This window comes from Pseudophryne corroboree, chromosome 9 (assembly GCF_028390025.1).
Source record: "Pseudophryne corroboree isolate aPseCor3 chromosome 9, aPseCor3.hap2, whole genome shotgun sequence".
Taxonomy (NCBI): domain Eukaryota; kingdom Metazoa; phylum Chordata; class Amphibia; order Anura; family Myobatrachidae; genus Pseudophryne; species Pseudophryne corroboree.
The window spans coordinates 21261287-21274901 of NC_086452.1; the positions used below are offsets into that span (position 1 = coordinate 21261287).

The window sequence follows — 13615 nt, forward strand, 5'->3', positions numbered from 1 at the left end:
TGTGGCAGGCTTGCCACAACCAAAATCTGTCAAGGCCCATTCCACAAGGAAAGTGGGCTCATCCTGGGCGGCTGCCCGGGGGGTCTCGGCATTACAACTCTGCCGAGCAGCTACGTGGTCGGGGGAGAACACGTTTGTAAAATTCTACAAATTTGATACCCTGGCTAAAGAGGACCTGGAGTTCTCTCAGTCGGTGCTGCAGAGTCATCCGCACTCTCCCGCCCGTTTGGGAGCTTTGGTATAATCCCCATGGTCCTGACGGAGTCCCCAGCATCCACTTAGGACGTCAGAGAAAATAAGATTTTACTTACCGATAAATATATTTCTCGTAGTCCGTAGTGGATGCTGGGCGCCCATCCCAAGTGCGGATTGTCTGCAATACTTGTACATAGTTATTGTTACAAAAAAATCGGGTTGTTATTGTTGTGAGCCGTCTGTTCAGAGGCTCCTACGTTTGTCATACTGTTAACTGGGTTCAGATCACAAGTTGTACGGTGTGATTGGTGTGGCTGGTATGAGTCTTACCCGGGATTCAAAATCCTTCCTTATTGTGTACGCTCGTCCGGGCACAGTATCCTAACTGAGGCTTGGAGGAGGGTCATAGGGGGAGGAGCCAGTGCACACCACCTGATCCTAAAGCTTTATTTTTGTGCCCTGTCTCCTGCGGAGCCGCTATTCCCCATGGTCCTGACGGAGTCCCCAGCATCCACTACGGACTACGAGAAATAGATTTATCGGTAAGTAAAATCTTATTTTTACACAGAAAGCGGGACAGAAGCCCGCCACTGAGGGGGCGGGGCCTTCTTCCTCGGCACACCAGCGCCATTTTCTCTTCACAGCTCCGCTGGAAGCAGCTCCCCAGGCTCTCCCCTGCAGTATCCAGGTACAAGAAGGGTAAAAAAGAGAGGGGGGGCACATAAATTTAGGCGCAAATAAAACATATAAGGCAGCTATTGGGTAATCACTTATTATAAGTGAAAATCCCTGTGTTATATAGCGCTGTGGTGTGTGCTGGCATACTCTCTCTCTGTCTCCCCAAAGGACTTTGTGGGGTCCTGTCCTCAGTCTGAGCATTCCCTGTGTGTGTGCGGGGTTCACTACGGCTGGCCGGCGGTCGGGCTCCCGGCGACCAGCATCCCGGCGCCGGGAGCCCGACCGCCGGCTTACCGACAGCTTGGCGAGCGCAAATGAGCCCCTTGCGGGCTCGCTGCGCTCGCCACGCTACGGGCACGGTGGCGCACTACGCGCGCCACACTATTTTATTCTCCCTCTATGGGGGTCGTGGACCCCCACGAGGGAAAATAAGTGTCGGTATGCCGGCTGTCGGGCTCCCGGCGCCGGTATACTGAGCGCCGGGAGCCCGACCGCCGGCAAACAGAAGATCACCCGTGTGTGCGGTGTGTCGGTACGGCTGTGTCGACATGTTTGATGAGGAGGGTTACGTGGAGGCGGAGCAAGGGCAGATAAGTGTGGTGTCGCCCCCGTCGGGGCCGACACCTGATTGGATGGATATGTGGAAGGTCTTAAACGATAATGTAAGCTCCTTACATAAAAGGTTTGATGACGCTGCAGCCTTGGGACAGCCGGGGTCTCAGCCCGCGCCTGCCCAGGCGACTCAGAAACCGTCAGGGGCTCATAAACGCCCTCTATCTCAGATGGTTGACACAGATGTCGACACGGAGTCCGACTCAAGTGTCGACGATGATGAGGCACATTTACAGTCTAAAATGACCAAGGCCATCCGATACATGATTATTGCAATGAAAGATGTATTACACATTTCTGAGATTAACCCTGTTAATACTAAGAGGGTTTATATGTTTGGGGAGAAAAAGCAGCCAGTGACTTTTCCCCCATCTGATGAATTAAATGAATTGTGTGAAGAAGCGTGGAGTTCCCCTGATAAGAAACTAGTGATTTCTAAGAGGTTACTGATGGCGTACCCTTTCCCGCCAACGGACAGGTTACGTTGGGAAACATCCCCTAGGGTGGACAAGGCGCTGACACGCTTATCTAAAAAGGTGGCCCTGCCGTCTCAGGATACGGCCGCCCTAAAGGAGCCTGCGGATAGAAAGCAGGAAGCTATCCTGAAGTCAGTGTATACACACTCAGGTACTATACTGAGACCTGCTATTGCTTCAGCCTGGATGTGTAGTGCTGTAGCAGCATGGACAGATACTCTGTCAGACGACATAGATTCCCTCGACAGGGATACTGTTTTGCTAACCCTGGGCCATATAAAAGACGTCGTCTTATATATGCGGGATGCTCAGAGGGACATTTGCCTGCTGGGCTCTAGAATTAATGCTATGTCCATTTCTGCCAGGAGGGTCTTATGGACTCGGCAATGGATAGGAGATGCTGATTCTAAAAAACACATGGAGGTTTTGCCTTATAAGGGTGAGGAATTGTTTGGGGACGGTCTATCGGACCTCGTGTCCACAGCGACAGCTGGAAAGTCGACTTTCTTGCCTCAAGTTTCTTCACAGCCTAAGAAAGCACCGTTTTATCAAATGCAGTCCTTTCGTTCTCAGAAAGGCAAGAGGGTCAGGGGCGCATCCTTTCTTGCCAGAGGCAGGGGTAGAGGTAAGAAGCTGCACCATGCAGCCAGTTCCCAGGAACAAAAGTCCTCCCCTGCTTCCACTAAGTCCACCGCATGACGTTGGGGCTCCACAGGCGGAGCCAGGTGCGGTGGGGGCGCGTCTCCGAAACTTCAGCAACCAGTGGGTTCGCTCACAGGTGGATCTCTGGGCTGTACAAATTGTATCTCAGGGATACAAGCTGGAATTCGAAGCGACCCCCCCCCCCCCCCGCCGTTACCTCAAATCAGCCTTGCCAGCTTCCCCCATGGAAAGGGAGGTAGTACGGGCGGTAATTCACAAGCTGTACCTCCAGCAAGTGATTATCAGGGTCCCCCTCCTTCAACAGGGAAGGGGTTACTATTCCACAATGTTTGTGGTACTGAAACCGGACGGTTCGGTGAGACCCATTCTGAATTTAAAATCCTTGAACACTTATATAAAGAAATTCAAGTTCAAAATGGAATCGCTCAGAGCGGTTATTGCAAGCCTGGAAGAGGGGGATTTTATGGTGTCGCTGGACATCAAGGATGCTTACTTGCATGTCCCCATTTACCCACTTCACCAGGAGTACCTCAGGTTTGTGGTACAGGACTGTCATTACCAGTTCCAGACATTGCCGTTTGGCCTGTCCACGGCACCGAGGATATTTACCAAGGTAATGGACGAAATGATGATACTCCTTCGGAAGAAGGGAGTTATAGTTATACCGTACTTGGACGATCTCCTCATAAAGGCGAGGTCCAGAGAGCAGTTGTTGATCAGCGTAGCACTCTCTCAGGAAGTGTTGCAACAGCACGGCTGGATTCTGAATGTTCCAAAGTCGCAGCTGATTCCTACGACGCGTCTGCTTTTCCTGGGCATGATTCTGGACACAGAACAGAAGAAGGTGTTTCTCCCGGTGGAGAAGGCCCAGGAATTAGCATCTCTGGTCAGGGACCTCCTGAAACCAAAACAGGTATCGGTGCATCACTGCACGCGAGTCCTGGGAAAGATGGTGGCTTCATACGAAGCCATTCCCTTTGGCAGGTTCCATGCAAGGATCTTTCAGTGGGATCTGTTGGACAAGTGGTCCGGATCGCATCTTCAGATGCATCGGCTGATCACCCTGTCCCCAAGGGCCAGGGTGTCTCTTCTGTGGTGGCTGCAGAGTGCTCACCTTCTCGAGGGCCACAGGTTCGGCATACAGGACTGGGTCCTGGTGACCACGGATGCAAGCCTCCGAGGATGGGGGGCAGTCACTCAGGGAAGAGACTTCCAAGGGCTGTGGTCAAGTCTGGAGACTTCTCTACACATAAATATACTGGAACTAAGAGCCATTTACAACGCCCTGAGTCAAGCAGAGCCCCTGCTTCGAAACCGGCCAGTGCTGATTCAGTCAGACAACATCACGGCGGTCGCCCATGTAAACCGCCAGGGCGGCACAAGAAGCAGGATGGCAATGGCGGAAGCCACAGAGATTCTTCGGTGGGCGGAGAATCACATGCAAGCACTGTCAGCAGTGTTCATTCCGGGAGTGGACAACTGGGAAGCAGACTTCCTCAGCAGACACGACCTCCACCCGGGAGAGTGGGGACTTCATCAAGAAGTCTTCACACAGATTGCAAAGCGATGGGAACTGCCACAGGTGGACATGATGGCGTCCCGCCTCAACAAAAAGCTAAAAAGATATTGCGCCAGGTCAAGGGACCCTCAGGCGATAGCTGTGGACGCCCTAGTGACACCGTGGGTGTACCAGTCGGTATATGTGTTTCCTCCTCTTCCTCTCATACCCAAGGTACTGAGAATAGTAAGAAAGAGAGGAATAAGAACAATACTCATTGTTCCGGATTGGCCAAGAAGGACTTGGTACCCGGTACTGCAAGAAATGCGCACAGAGGACCCATGGCCTCTGCCTCTCAGACAGGACCTGCTGCAACAAGGGCCCTGTCTGTTCCAAGACTTACCGCGGCTGCGTTTGACGGCATGGCGGTTGGGCGCCGGATCCTAGCGGAAAAAGGCATTCCGGATGAGTTTATTCCTACGCTGATAAAGGCTAGGAAGGACATGACAGCAAAGCATTATCACCGTATATGGCGAAAATATGTTGCTTGGTGTGAGTCCAGGACGGCCCCTACAGAGGAATTCCAGCTGGGTCGATTCCTGCACTTCCTACAGTCAGGGGTGACTATGGGCCTAAAATTGGGGTCCATAAAGGTCCAGATTTTGGCCCTATCCATTTTCTTTCAAAAAGAACTGGCTTCACTGCCTGAGGTTCAGACGTTTGTTAAGGGAGTGCTGCATATTCAGCCCCCTTTTGTGCCACCAGTGGCACCCTGGGATCTTAACGTTGTGTTGGATTTCCTGAAAATCCCACTGGTTTGAGCCACTTAAGACCGTGGAACTAAAGTATCTCACGTGGAAAGTGGTCATGCTGTTGGCCTTAGCATCGGCTAGGCGTGTGTCGGAATTGGCAGTTTTGTCATGTAAAAGCCCATATCTGATCTTCCATATGGACAGGGCAGAATTGAGGACTCGTCCCCAATTTCTCCCAAAGGTGGTATCATCATTTCGTTTGAACCAACCTATTGTGGTGCCTGCGGCTACTCGGGACTTGGACGACTCCAAGTTGCTGGACGTAGTCAGGGCTTTGAAAATATATGTTTCCAGAACGGCTGGAGTCAGGAAGACTGACTCGCTGTTTATCCTGCATGCACCCAACAAGCTGGGTGCTCCTGCTTCAAAGCAAACTATTGCTCGCTGGATCTGTAGCACGATTCAGCTGGCTCATTCTGCGGCTGGATTGCCGCATCCAAAATCAGTAAAAGCCCATTCCACAAGGAAGCTGGGCTTTTCTTGGGCAGCTGCCCGAGGGGTCTCGGCTTTACAGCTTTGCCGAGCGGCTACTTGGTCGGGTTCAAACACCTTTGCAAAGTTCTACAAGTTTGATACCCTGGCTGAGGAGGACCTTGTGTTTGCTCATTCGGTGCTGCAGAGTCATCCGCACTCTCCCGCCCGTTTGGGAGCTTTGGTATAATCCCCATGGTCCTTACGGAGTTCCCAGCATCCACTAGGACGTCAGAGAAAATAATAATTTACTCACCGGTAATTCTATTTCTCGTAGTCCGTAGTGGATGCTGGGCGCCCGTCCCAAGTGGGGACTTTCTGCAATACGTGTATATAGTTATTGCTTAAATAAGGGTTATTGTTATGAGCCATCCGTTGAGTGAGGCTCAGTTGTTGTTCATACTGTTAACTGGGTAAGGTTATCACAAGTTGTACGGTGTGATTGGTGTGGCTGGTATGAGTCTTACCCTGGATTCCAAAAATCCTTTCCTTGTAATGTCATCTCTTCCGGGCACAGTTTCCCTAACTGAGGTCTGGAGGAGAGGCATAGAGGGAGGAGCCAGCACACACCAGATAGTACCTAATCTTTTCTTTAGAGTGCCCAGTCTCCTGCGGAGCCCGTCTATTCCCCATGGTCCTTACGGAGTCCCCAGCATCCACTACGGACTACGAGAAATAGAATTACCGGTGAGTAAATTCTTATTTTTTACAATGATGTTGATTCAAAACAAAAAGAAATGAAATGTTTCTGTATAGTAAACGAGTGTAACAGAATGTACCTGAAAGTGATGTGCAGCGATAGTGATGATACGGAAGGCTTTTTATTCTTAAAAAATAAATTAAAAAAATGCAACAAATGGTATATACTTGTTACTCCCCACTGCCCCAAAAAAAAAACATTTCGGGCGGTCGTGTTAGCTGCCATTCTTCTTTTTCTTTTAGCATTGCATCCTCTCAATGTTTTTACATGTGATATATTTTCATACTCCGTAAATAGTTTTGGTTCTGTCAGTTTGGTTAAAGCGTTAATTTTTTACACAGTTTTTTTTTTTTCCATTTCAATGACCAGCTGTTACTCCGCAAGTTTTTAAATGCCATCAGCTGTGCGACGCTCTATTCCGGTAGTGCTGGCGGGGAGCGCAGTATGTGTAGTGACTGCGAGCTCGTCATCTGCTAATTGTGCATTCATGTTCCTTGTCTGCTCTCACTTTGCTACTTTGTGTCTGTTTTATTGCAATTACTTTTTTTATTTATTTTACCTTTAGATTGTGGTGCAAATATGATAGCAGATTTAGAGGTACAGATGTGCCCTCCTACATCTTTGCTGCAGTCATGCCAAACAGCCCCTTTATACGCGCGAGAATCTTCTAGCGTCTGGTTTTGTTTTTTTGGTTTTTTTTTTCCAAAAATGTAGTCACAACGCAGTGCAGCTAGGATGCACCAGGAGACTGTGCTGATTAATGAGAAGTGACCTTGTGCAACTGAGTCTCTGATATGTACACAAGATGCTACAATGTATCAGCTGCAGATTTTCTTCAACACAAGTTCTATTCTGCTCCGTTTACAGACTTGCAGGTCTATTCAATTGATGTCGGATCCTTTCCGACGGAAAGGATCCGACATTTCAGTATTCAATTTGCGGCCAAATCCTACAAGTTTTGTCCGTTTCCGACAATGCCAATCCGACTTTTAAAACGTCTGATTGACGTCTGAAACGGGGCTAAAACCTGTCTGATTTGGCCGCTAATCCGACAAAACACGCGGATCCGCGGCTAATCTGCCGTCCACGTGTTTTCCAACAAGTCGGAATTTCTGATTTGTCAGATAAACAGCAGTTTGATTGAGTAGGTCGAATCTGGATTCGACCTTAAAATGACAGAAACTGCAGTTTTTCCGACAAGTCAGGAATTCCGAATTGAATAGACCCCATAGTCACACACCGTATACAAGTGTCATATATCGCATTAATAAGCGCAGTCACCCCGTGCATCCTAGTCGCATTGCGTTGTGCTTAAAATGCATTTTTGCCCCCCCAAAAAAGACGCCTGATATTAGCAGAGTTGAAGCGTGACCTGGCGGCTCACTCACACCAGGCATCTCACGCTGCGTGTCATATTGGGGCTGGATGTATGAGGATGCATCTGCAGTAGGATTTGTACTTTATGCTTTCTTTCTTCGGCCTACAGTGGGGTAAATTTACTAAGATTCGTATTTTCCCGTTTCAGGTCAAAGTTCAATCACGAATGACATCGACAGTGTAAAATTGCAACTTTTTGAATTGATTACGTCTAATTTACTAAGCTGCCGTATTTAGCCTTTTCGGGTTTTCCGATGTCGATGTCATTCGTTTTTTTTTTCTGTTTTTTACGGCAGTGATTAGCAAAACACTGCCGACTTTTTTACAATGAATCTCGGCCGGATCGGTGTGATCCGTGCTGGGGTTCATTTTTTTTTTTTTTTAAATTAAACACTGTAAAATCCCCAAAAAAAATTGCGTGGGGTCCCCCCTCCTAAGCATAACCAGCCTCGGGCTCTTTGAGCCGATCCTGGTTGCAGAAATATGGGGAAAAAAATGACAGGGGTTCCCCCATATTTAAGCAACCAGCATCGGGCTCTGCGCCTGGTCCTGGTTCCAAAAATACGGGGGACAAAAAGAGTACGGGTCCCCCGTATTTTTAAAACCAGCACCGGGCTCCACTAGCTGGACAGATAATGCCACAGCTGGGGGTCACTTTGATATAGTGCCCTGCGGCCGTGGCATCAAAAATCCAACTAGTCACCCCTGGCCGGGGTACCCTGGGGGAGTGGGGACCCCTTCAATCAAGGGGTCCCCCCCCCCCCAGCCACCCAAGGGCCAGGGGTGAAGCCCGAGGCTGTCCCCCCCCATCCAATGGGCTGCGGATGGGGGGGCTGATAGCCTTTTGTGATAATGAAAAGATATTGTTTTTAGTAGCAGTACTACAAGTCCCAGCAAGCCTCCCCCGCATGCTGGTACTTGGAGAACCACAAGTACCAGCATGCGGCGGAAAAACGGGCCCGCTGGTACCTGTAGTACTATTACTAAAAAAATACCCAAAAAAAGACAAGACACACACACCGTGAAAGTAAAGATTTATTACATACATGCACACAAACATACATACATACTTACCTTATGTTCACACGAGGGTCTGTCCTCTTCTCCAGTAGAATCCAAGGGGTACCTGTTGAATAAATTCTACTCACCAGATCCCGGGTCCCAGGGTCCTCGGGGCAACCATTTGTAATCCAGGTACTTGAATAAAATAACAAAACGGAAAGCCGAGCCACGCACTGAAAGGGGCCCCATGTTTTCACATGGGACTCCTTTCCCCGAATGCCAGAAACCCACTCTGACTGATGTCTAAGTGGGTTTCTTCAGCCAATCAGGGAGCGCTACGTTGTAGCACCCTCCTGATCGGCTGTGTGCTCCTGTACTGTCTGACAGGCGGCACACGGCAGTGTTACAATGTAGCGCCTATGCGCTACATTGTAACCAATGGTGGGAACTTTCTGCCCTGCGGTTGACCTAAAGTGACGTCACCGCTGAGCAGAAAGTTCCTACCATTGGTTACAATGGAGCGCATAGGCGCTACATTGTAACACTGCCGTGTGCCGCCTGTCACTCAGTACAGGAGCACACAGCCGATCAGGAGGGTGCTACAACGTAGCGCTCCCTGATTGGCTGAAGAAACCCACTTAGACATCAGTCAGAGTGGGTTTCTGGCATTCGGGGAAAGGAGTCCCATGTGAAAACATGGGGCCCCTTTCAGTTCGTGGCTCGGCTCTCCGTTTTGTTATTTTATTCAAGTACCTGGATTACAAATGGTTGCCCCGAGGACCCTGGGACCCGGGATCTGGTGAGTAGAATTTATTCAACAGGTACCCCTTGGATTCTACTGGAGAAGAGGACAGACCCTCGTGTGAACATAAGGTAAGTATGTATGTATGTTTGTGTGCATGTATGTAATAAATCTTTACTTTCACGGTGTGTGTGTCTTGTGTTTATTTGGGTATTTTTTTAGTAATAGTACTACAGGTACCAGCGGGCCTGTTTTTCCGCCGCATGCTGGTACTTGTGGTTCTCCAAGTACCAGCATGCGGGGGAGGCTTGCTGGGACTTGTAGTACTGCTACTAAAAACAATATCTTTTCATTTACAACAAAGGCTATCAGCCCCCCCATCCGCAGCCCATTGGATGGGGGGGACAGCCTCGGGCTTCACCCCTGGCCCTTGGGTGGCTGGGGGGGGGGGGACCCCTTGATTGAAGGGGTCCCCACTCCCCCAGGGTACCCCGGCCAGGGGTGACTAGTTGGATTTTTGATGCCACGGCCGCAGGGCACTATATAAAAGTGACCCCCGGCTGTGGCATTATCTGTCCAGCTAGTGGAGCCCGGTGCTGGTTTTAAAAATACGGGGGACCCCTACTCTTTTTGTCCCCCGTATTTTTGGAACCAGGATCAGGCGCAGAGCCCGATGCTGGTTGCTTAAATATGGGGGAACCCCTGTCATTTCCCCCCCCATATTTCTGCAACCAGGATCGGCTCAAAGAGCCCGAGGCTGGTTATGCTTAGGAGGGGGGACCCCACGCAATTTTTTTTGAGAAAATAATCACTTTCCCACCCCTTCCCACTGATATACATGCACGGATCTCATGGATCCGTGCATGCCTATACAATCACGGCTCAAAAAAGCAGGTCTGTTTTTTTTAAAGCACTTTTTTACGAGTTGTAATTTTTCACGGCAGTGTTTGTTTGTTTTTTGCTTTGCACTTCTTAGTAAATTACCGAGATTCATAGTTAAACAGCCGCGTTTTGACCGATGGTGTATTCATTCGTAATTTTTTTGTTGGACTTCCAAAAAATTACGAATGCCCTCATCACTGCCGTGATTATTGCTTAGTAAATTACCGAGATGACACTTTGATGAAAAAACGGCATCTCGGTCAAAATCGGGACCTTAGTAAATTTACCCCAATGTGTCTATGTGCAGAGTCCAGTGACAACATAATACATCGGCGTCACCAATCAGAACTTACATTCATCTCACTCTAATTGTAACTCTGCGTGTATACAGATTACTATTTATTATAGCACTATAGGTTTATCCCATGTCTTTATTCCCTGAATGACTTTTTCTTGCCCAGTAATGTTGCGTTTCTGTATTATGTCAGACATATGCGGATTTGCTCCCTTTGTCATCTCCCGCGCTCATCCATTGACACAGTCACCCGCCTGCTTTCCCGTCCCCATAGATCACATTTGGAATTTGTTCCTAGTGGGTGGTGCTGCTCACAGTGGGCTGGGGACATGCAGCAAACTCTCTGAATTCTGCGTTTATGGGAGCTTTAACAAATCTAAAGAGGACGAGTGGAGTAGTTTTCTTTTATAGAATGTACCGGTAAGTTGATCGGTTGCTGTTGGCAACTTCCCTAGGTGCTCTTTTTAGATGGTGCGACACATCTCTTCCTTCCATAACGCCGTTAAATCTGCCTTTTGTGATTAACGCTAAGCGCAGCAAGTTTTCGGCTGACCTCTCGTGTTACAGGTTACTTATAAGTCGCAAGAACGGTGACCCAGCCATGCTGCTTTTATGCGCCAGGCGTCACGAATTGTCCACCCAGCACATTTCACGGTACTTGGAGCTGTGACTGTATACTCGCTACTAATCTATACGAATGATTATCTATTGCAAATGTCATAAAAAGTCTCTGCCACTTGCTGTAAGCATCGCAACAATAAAGGTGACCGTTTGTGTTTTGTTTCAGGCGTTCCTTCGGAGATTCGGTGTTGGACCTAGTGACGTATGCTAACCAGCTGCCCGTGTCGGAGATCATACATCAGGTAACACGTGCTTCTGTGATCGCTCTGCAGAACATATTACATGTCAGATTAAGGCTCACAGATCTATATATGCTCTGCTGCATCTGTGCTGCAAGCCCTGAGCCTCTGGCGGCTCGTGGCTGAACAGCTGGAGAGGTCACTTCTGTCCTATATATAATATAACGCCAGCCTTTGCTGTACATCGTCATGCGTCTGTAATATTCTGCCACATGGATACTAAGGACAATCCATGGTGTTAAAGAATTTCTTTGATTTTTACAGGAGTGTTTGTGTAAGTCATAAAATGTGATACTGACCTAAGGACAACCAGGACTAGTGTCAGCTGTGCAGTAGATATTTCTATTTATTTTCTTATTGTGTCCGACACTTACTCGCCAGAAGCAGTCTGACTCCTGGGGACGTCCGCTGCGCTGTAATACGGGCCTCTGGTATTTACTGCATTTTCTCATTTGTCACCTTGTGATTTGTAAGGCAAACAAGTGTCATTCTGTAATATGCGGCTGACACTCAAGTCAGAGGCGGATCCTTGAGGGGAAAGGTAATGGGTCATTGATCCCCCTCCCCCCCAATAATAGTAGATCTACAGTGTCTATGTCGCCAATCCAAAGGTCGACCGGTAAGGTCTTCATGGCAATGGTTGACACAGAAATTGTCGACACAGTGTTATTAAAACTTTGTATGTTATTTTGTAGCCATGTTTTCTGAGGGGCTGCTTTGCTGAGTGGCCATGTTTTCTGAGGGGCTGCCTTGCTGAGTGCCCATGTTTTCTGAGGGGCTGCTTTGCTGAGGGGCCATGTCTTCTGAGGGGCTGCTTTGCTGAGGGGCCATGTCTTCTGAGGGGCTGCTTTGCCGAGTGGCCATGTTTTCTGAGGGGCTGCTTTTTGAGGGGCTGCTTTGCTGAGTGGCCGTGTTTTCTGAGGGGCTGCTTTGCTGAGTGGCCGTGTTTTCTGAGGGGCTGCTTTGCCGAGTGGCCGTGTTTTCTGAGGGGCTGCTTTGCCGAGTGGCCGTGTTTTCTGAGGGGCTGCTTTGCTGAGTGGCCATGTTTTCTGAGGGACTGCTTTGCTGAGTGGCTGTTTTGTTGGTAGTTTTATCATATCCACATTTCATGCATTGTGTTGGCGACACCGTATTGTTTTTATGAAGTTGCCCAATGCCCCTGCATTAATTTTCATGACAGCGCATCTAAAGCTGCTTCCCTTGCGCTGATTGCGGACGCGTCGGCGAGTAACGAACATCAGCAACGCTCATTGAAATGCAACATTTTGCATTGAGTATAAATATCCCTTTATTGCAACCCCCGTTCACTCCCATACAGCACAAATTGTCCTGCTCAGTATTTAAACCGCTTTTTGAGCAATTCCTGTGATTTATGGAACCCAGAGACCGGTGCAATAAGTCTGCATCGCGATCACTTTAGGAAGGGGAAAAAAATCTGTAATAATGCCCGAGTGGGCCTCTCACACCGGAGAGAAGTGATATACGAGACCACCATTGTGTAGCAAGTAACGGGAATAAATACGAGACGGTCATGGGTGCGTGCAGAACACAGCGGCAATTGTTCTTCTGGTGATTTAGTGATGACCGTTAAATCTGATATTTTGCCAGACAAGTGCGAGCACGTTGCTAGTGCGGATAGCTTTTGGCAGCTATACACTATAACTCACAGACAGCCTGGGGCGATATTCTGTTGTGTTCTGCAGTCTCTGCGTCACCGCTGCGTGGTTGGGATCTCCCGTCTCGGCTCTCCGGTCCCCAAACCCCTGTGCTATAACTGCCTGTCGTAATCACTCGCCGAGTGTTTTATTCATGTTTATCTGAGCTCTTTAGTGACTGCAGACAAGGGTTGGTGAATTAGGGTAATTAACTTCACAGGAGCCCTGCGTCCGCTGAACGAGCCGAAAATGGAACTGATCACTAGTGGCAAGTAGTATTATGTGCCCTTTGGATATTCATTGTCATTGAAGAGTGTTAAGAATACCCTTGGACGGTGGCTGGCTGTGGTGTGAGCGTGGATGGTTTGCTGCCGTTACTGCCGATTCCGGCTTTGAGGCAGCATTAGCTGTTAATTATGTTTTTATTTCTCTTAAAATCATAAGTTCTTCGGTAGCTGTGTTTTGAATGCTAAAAAGTACTTGTGCGAAGTTTAACTCTTTTGGGTCGATTCAATTCGGCAACAGTTGAGTAGCGCTGGGAGTTTGCTCCCGGCGCTATTCAATACAGCGACGACTGACCCTCAATTGTCAGGAATTCTTCTCTCATCCCCGGGGGATAAGAGAAGAAACCTGACAAAAGTGCTGCCGCGCGACTGGCGCGAGGCTGATTCTGTCGGGAATCGGCATCGCCGCTGGT

At 48.8% G+C, this 13615-nt stretch overlaps 1 protein-coding gene across 2 annotated transcripts in view; it reads left to right on the plus strand.

The window, feature by feature from the left end:
* The window catches only part of PIGK (phosphatidylinositol glycan anchor biosynthesis class K), a 270897-nt gene that overhangs the window by 204911 nt on the left and 52371 nt on the right, over positions 1-13615 (plus strand). The window contains exon 10 of one of the 2 annotated variants that reach the window (XM_063939045.1): positions 11191-11266. The exons of the other annotated variant lie outside the window; for it this stretch is intronic. Within the exon in view, the coding sequence (XP_063795115.1) occupies positions 11191-11266 (76 nt within the window). The remainder of the gene's footprint in view (positions 1-11190; positions 11267-13615) is intronic. 2 annotated transcript variants of the gene reach the window in all.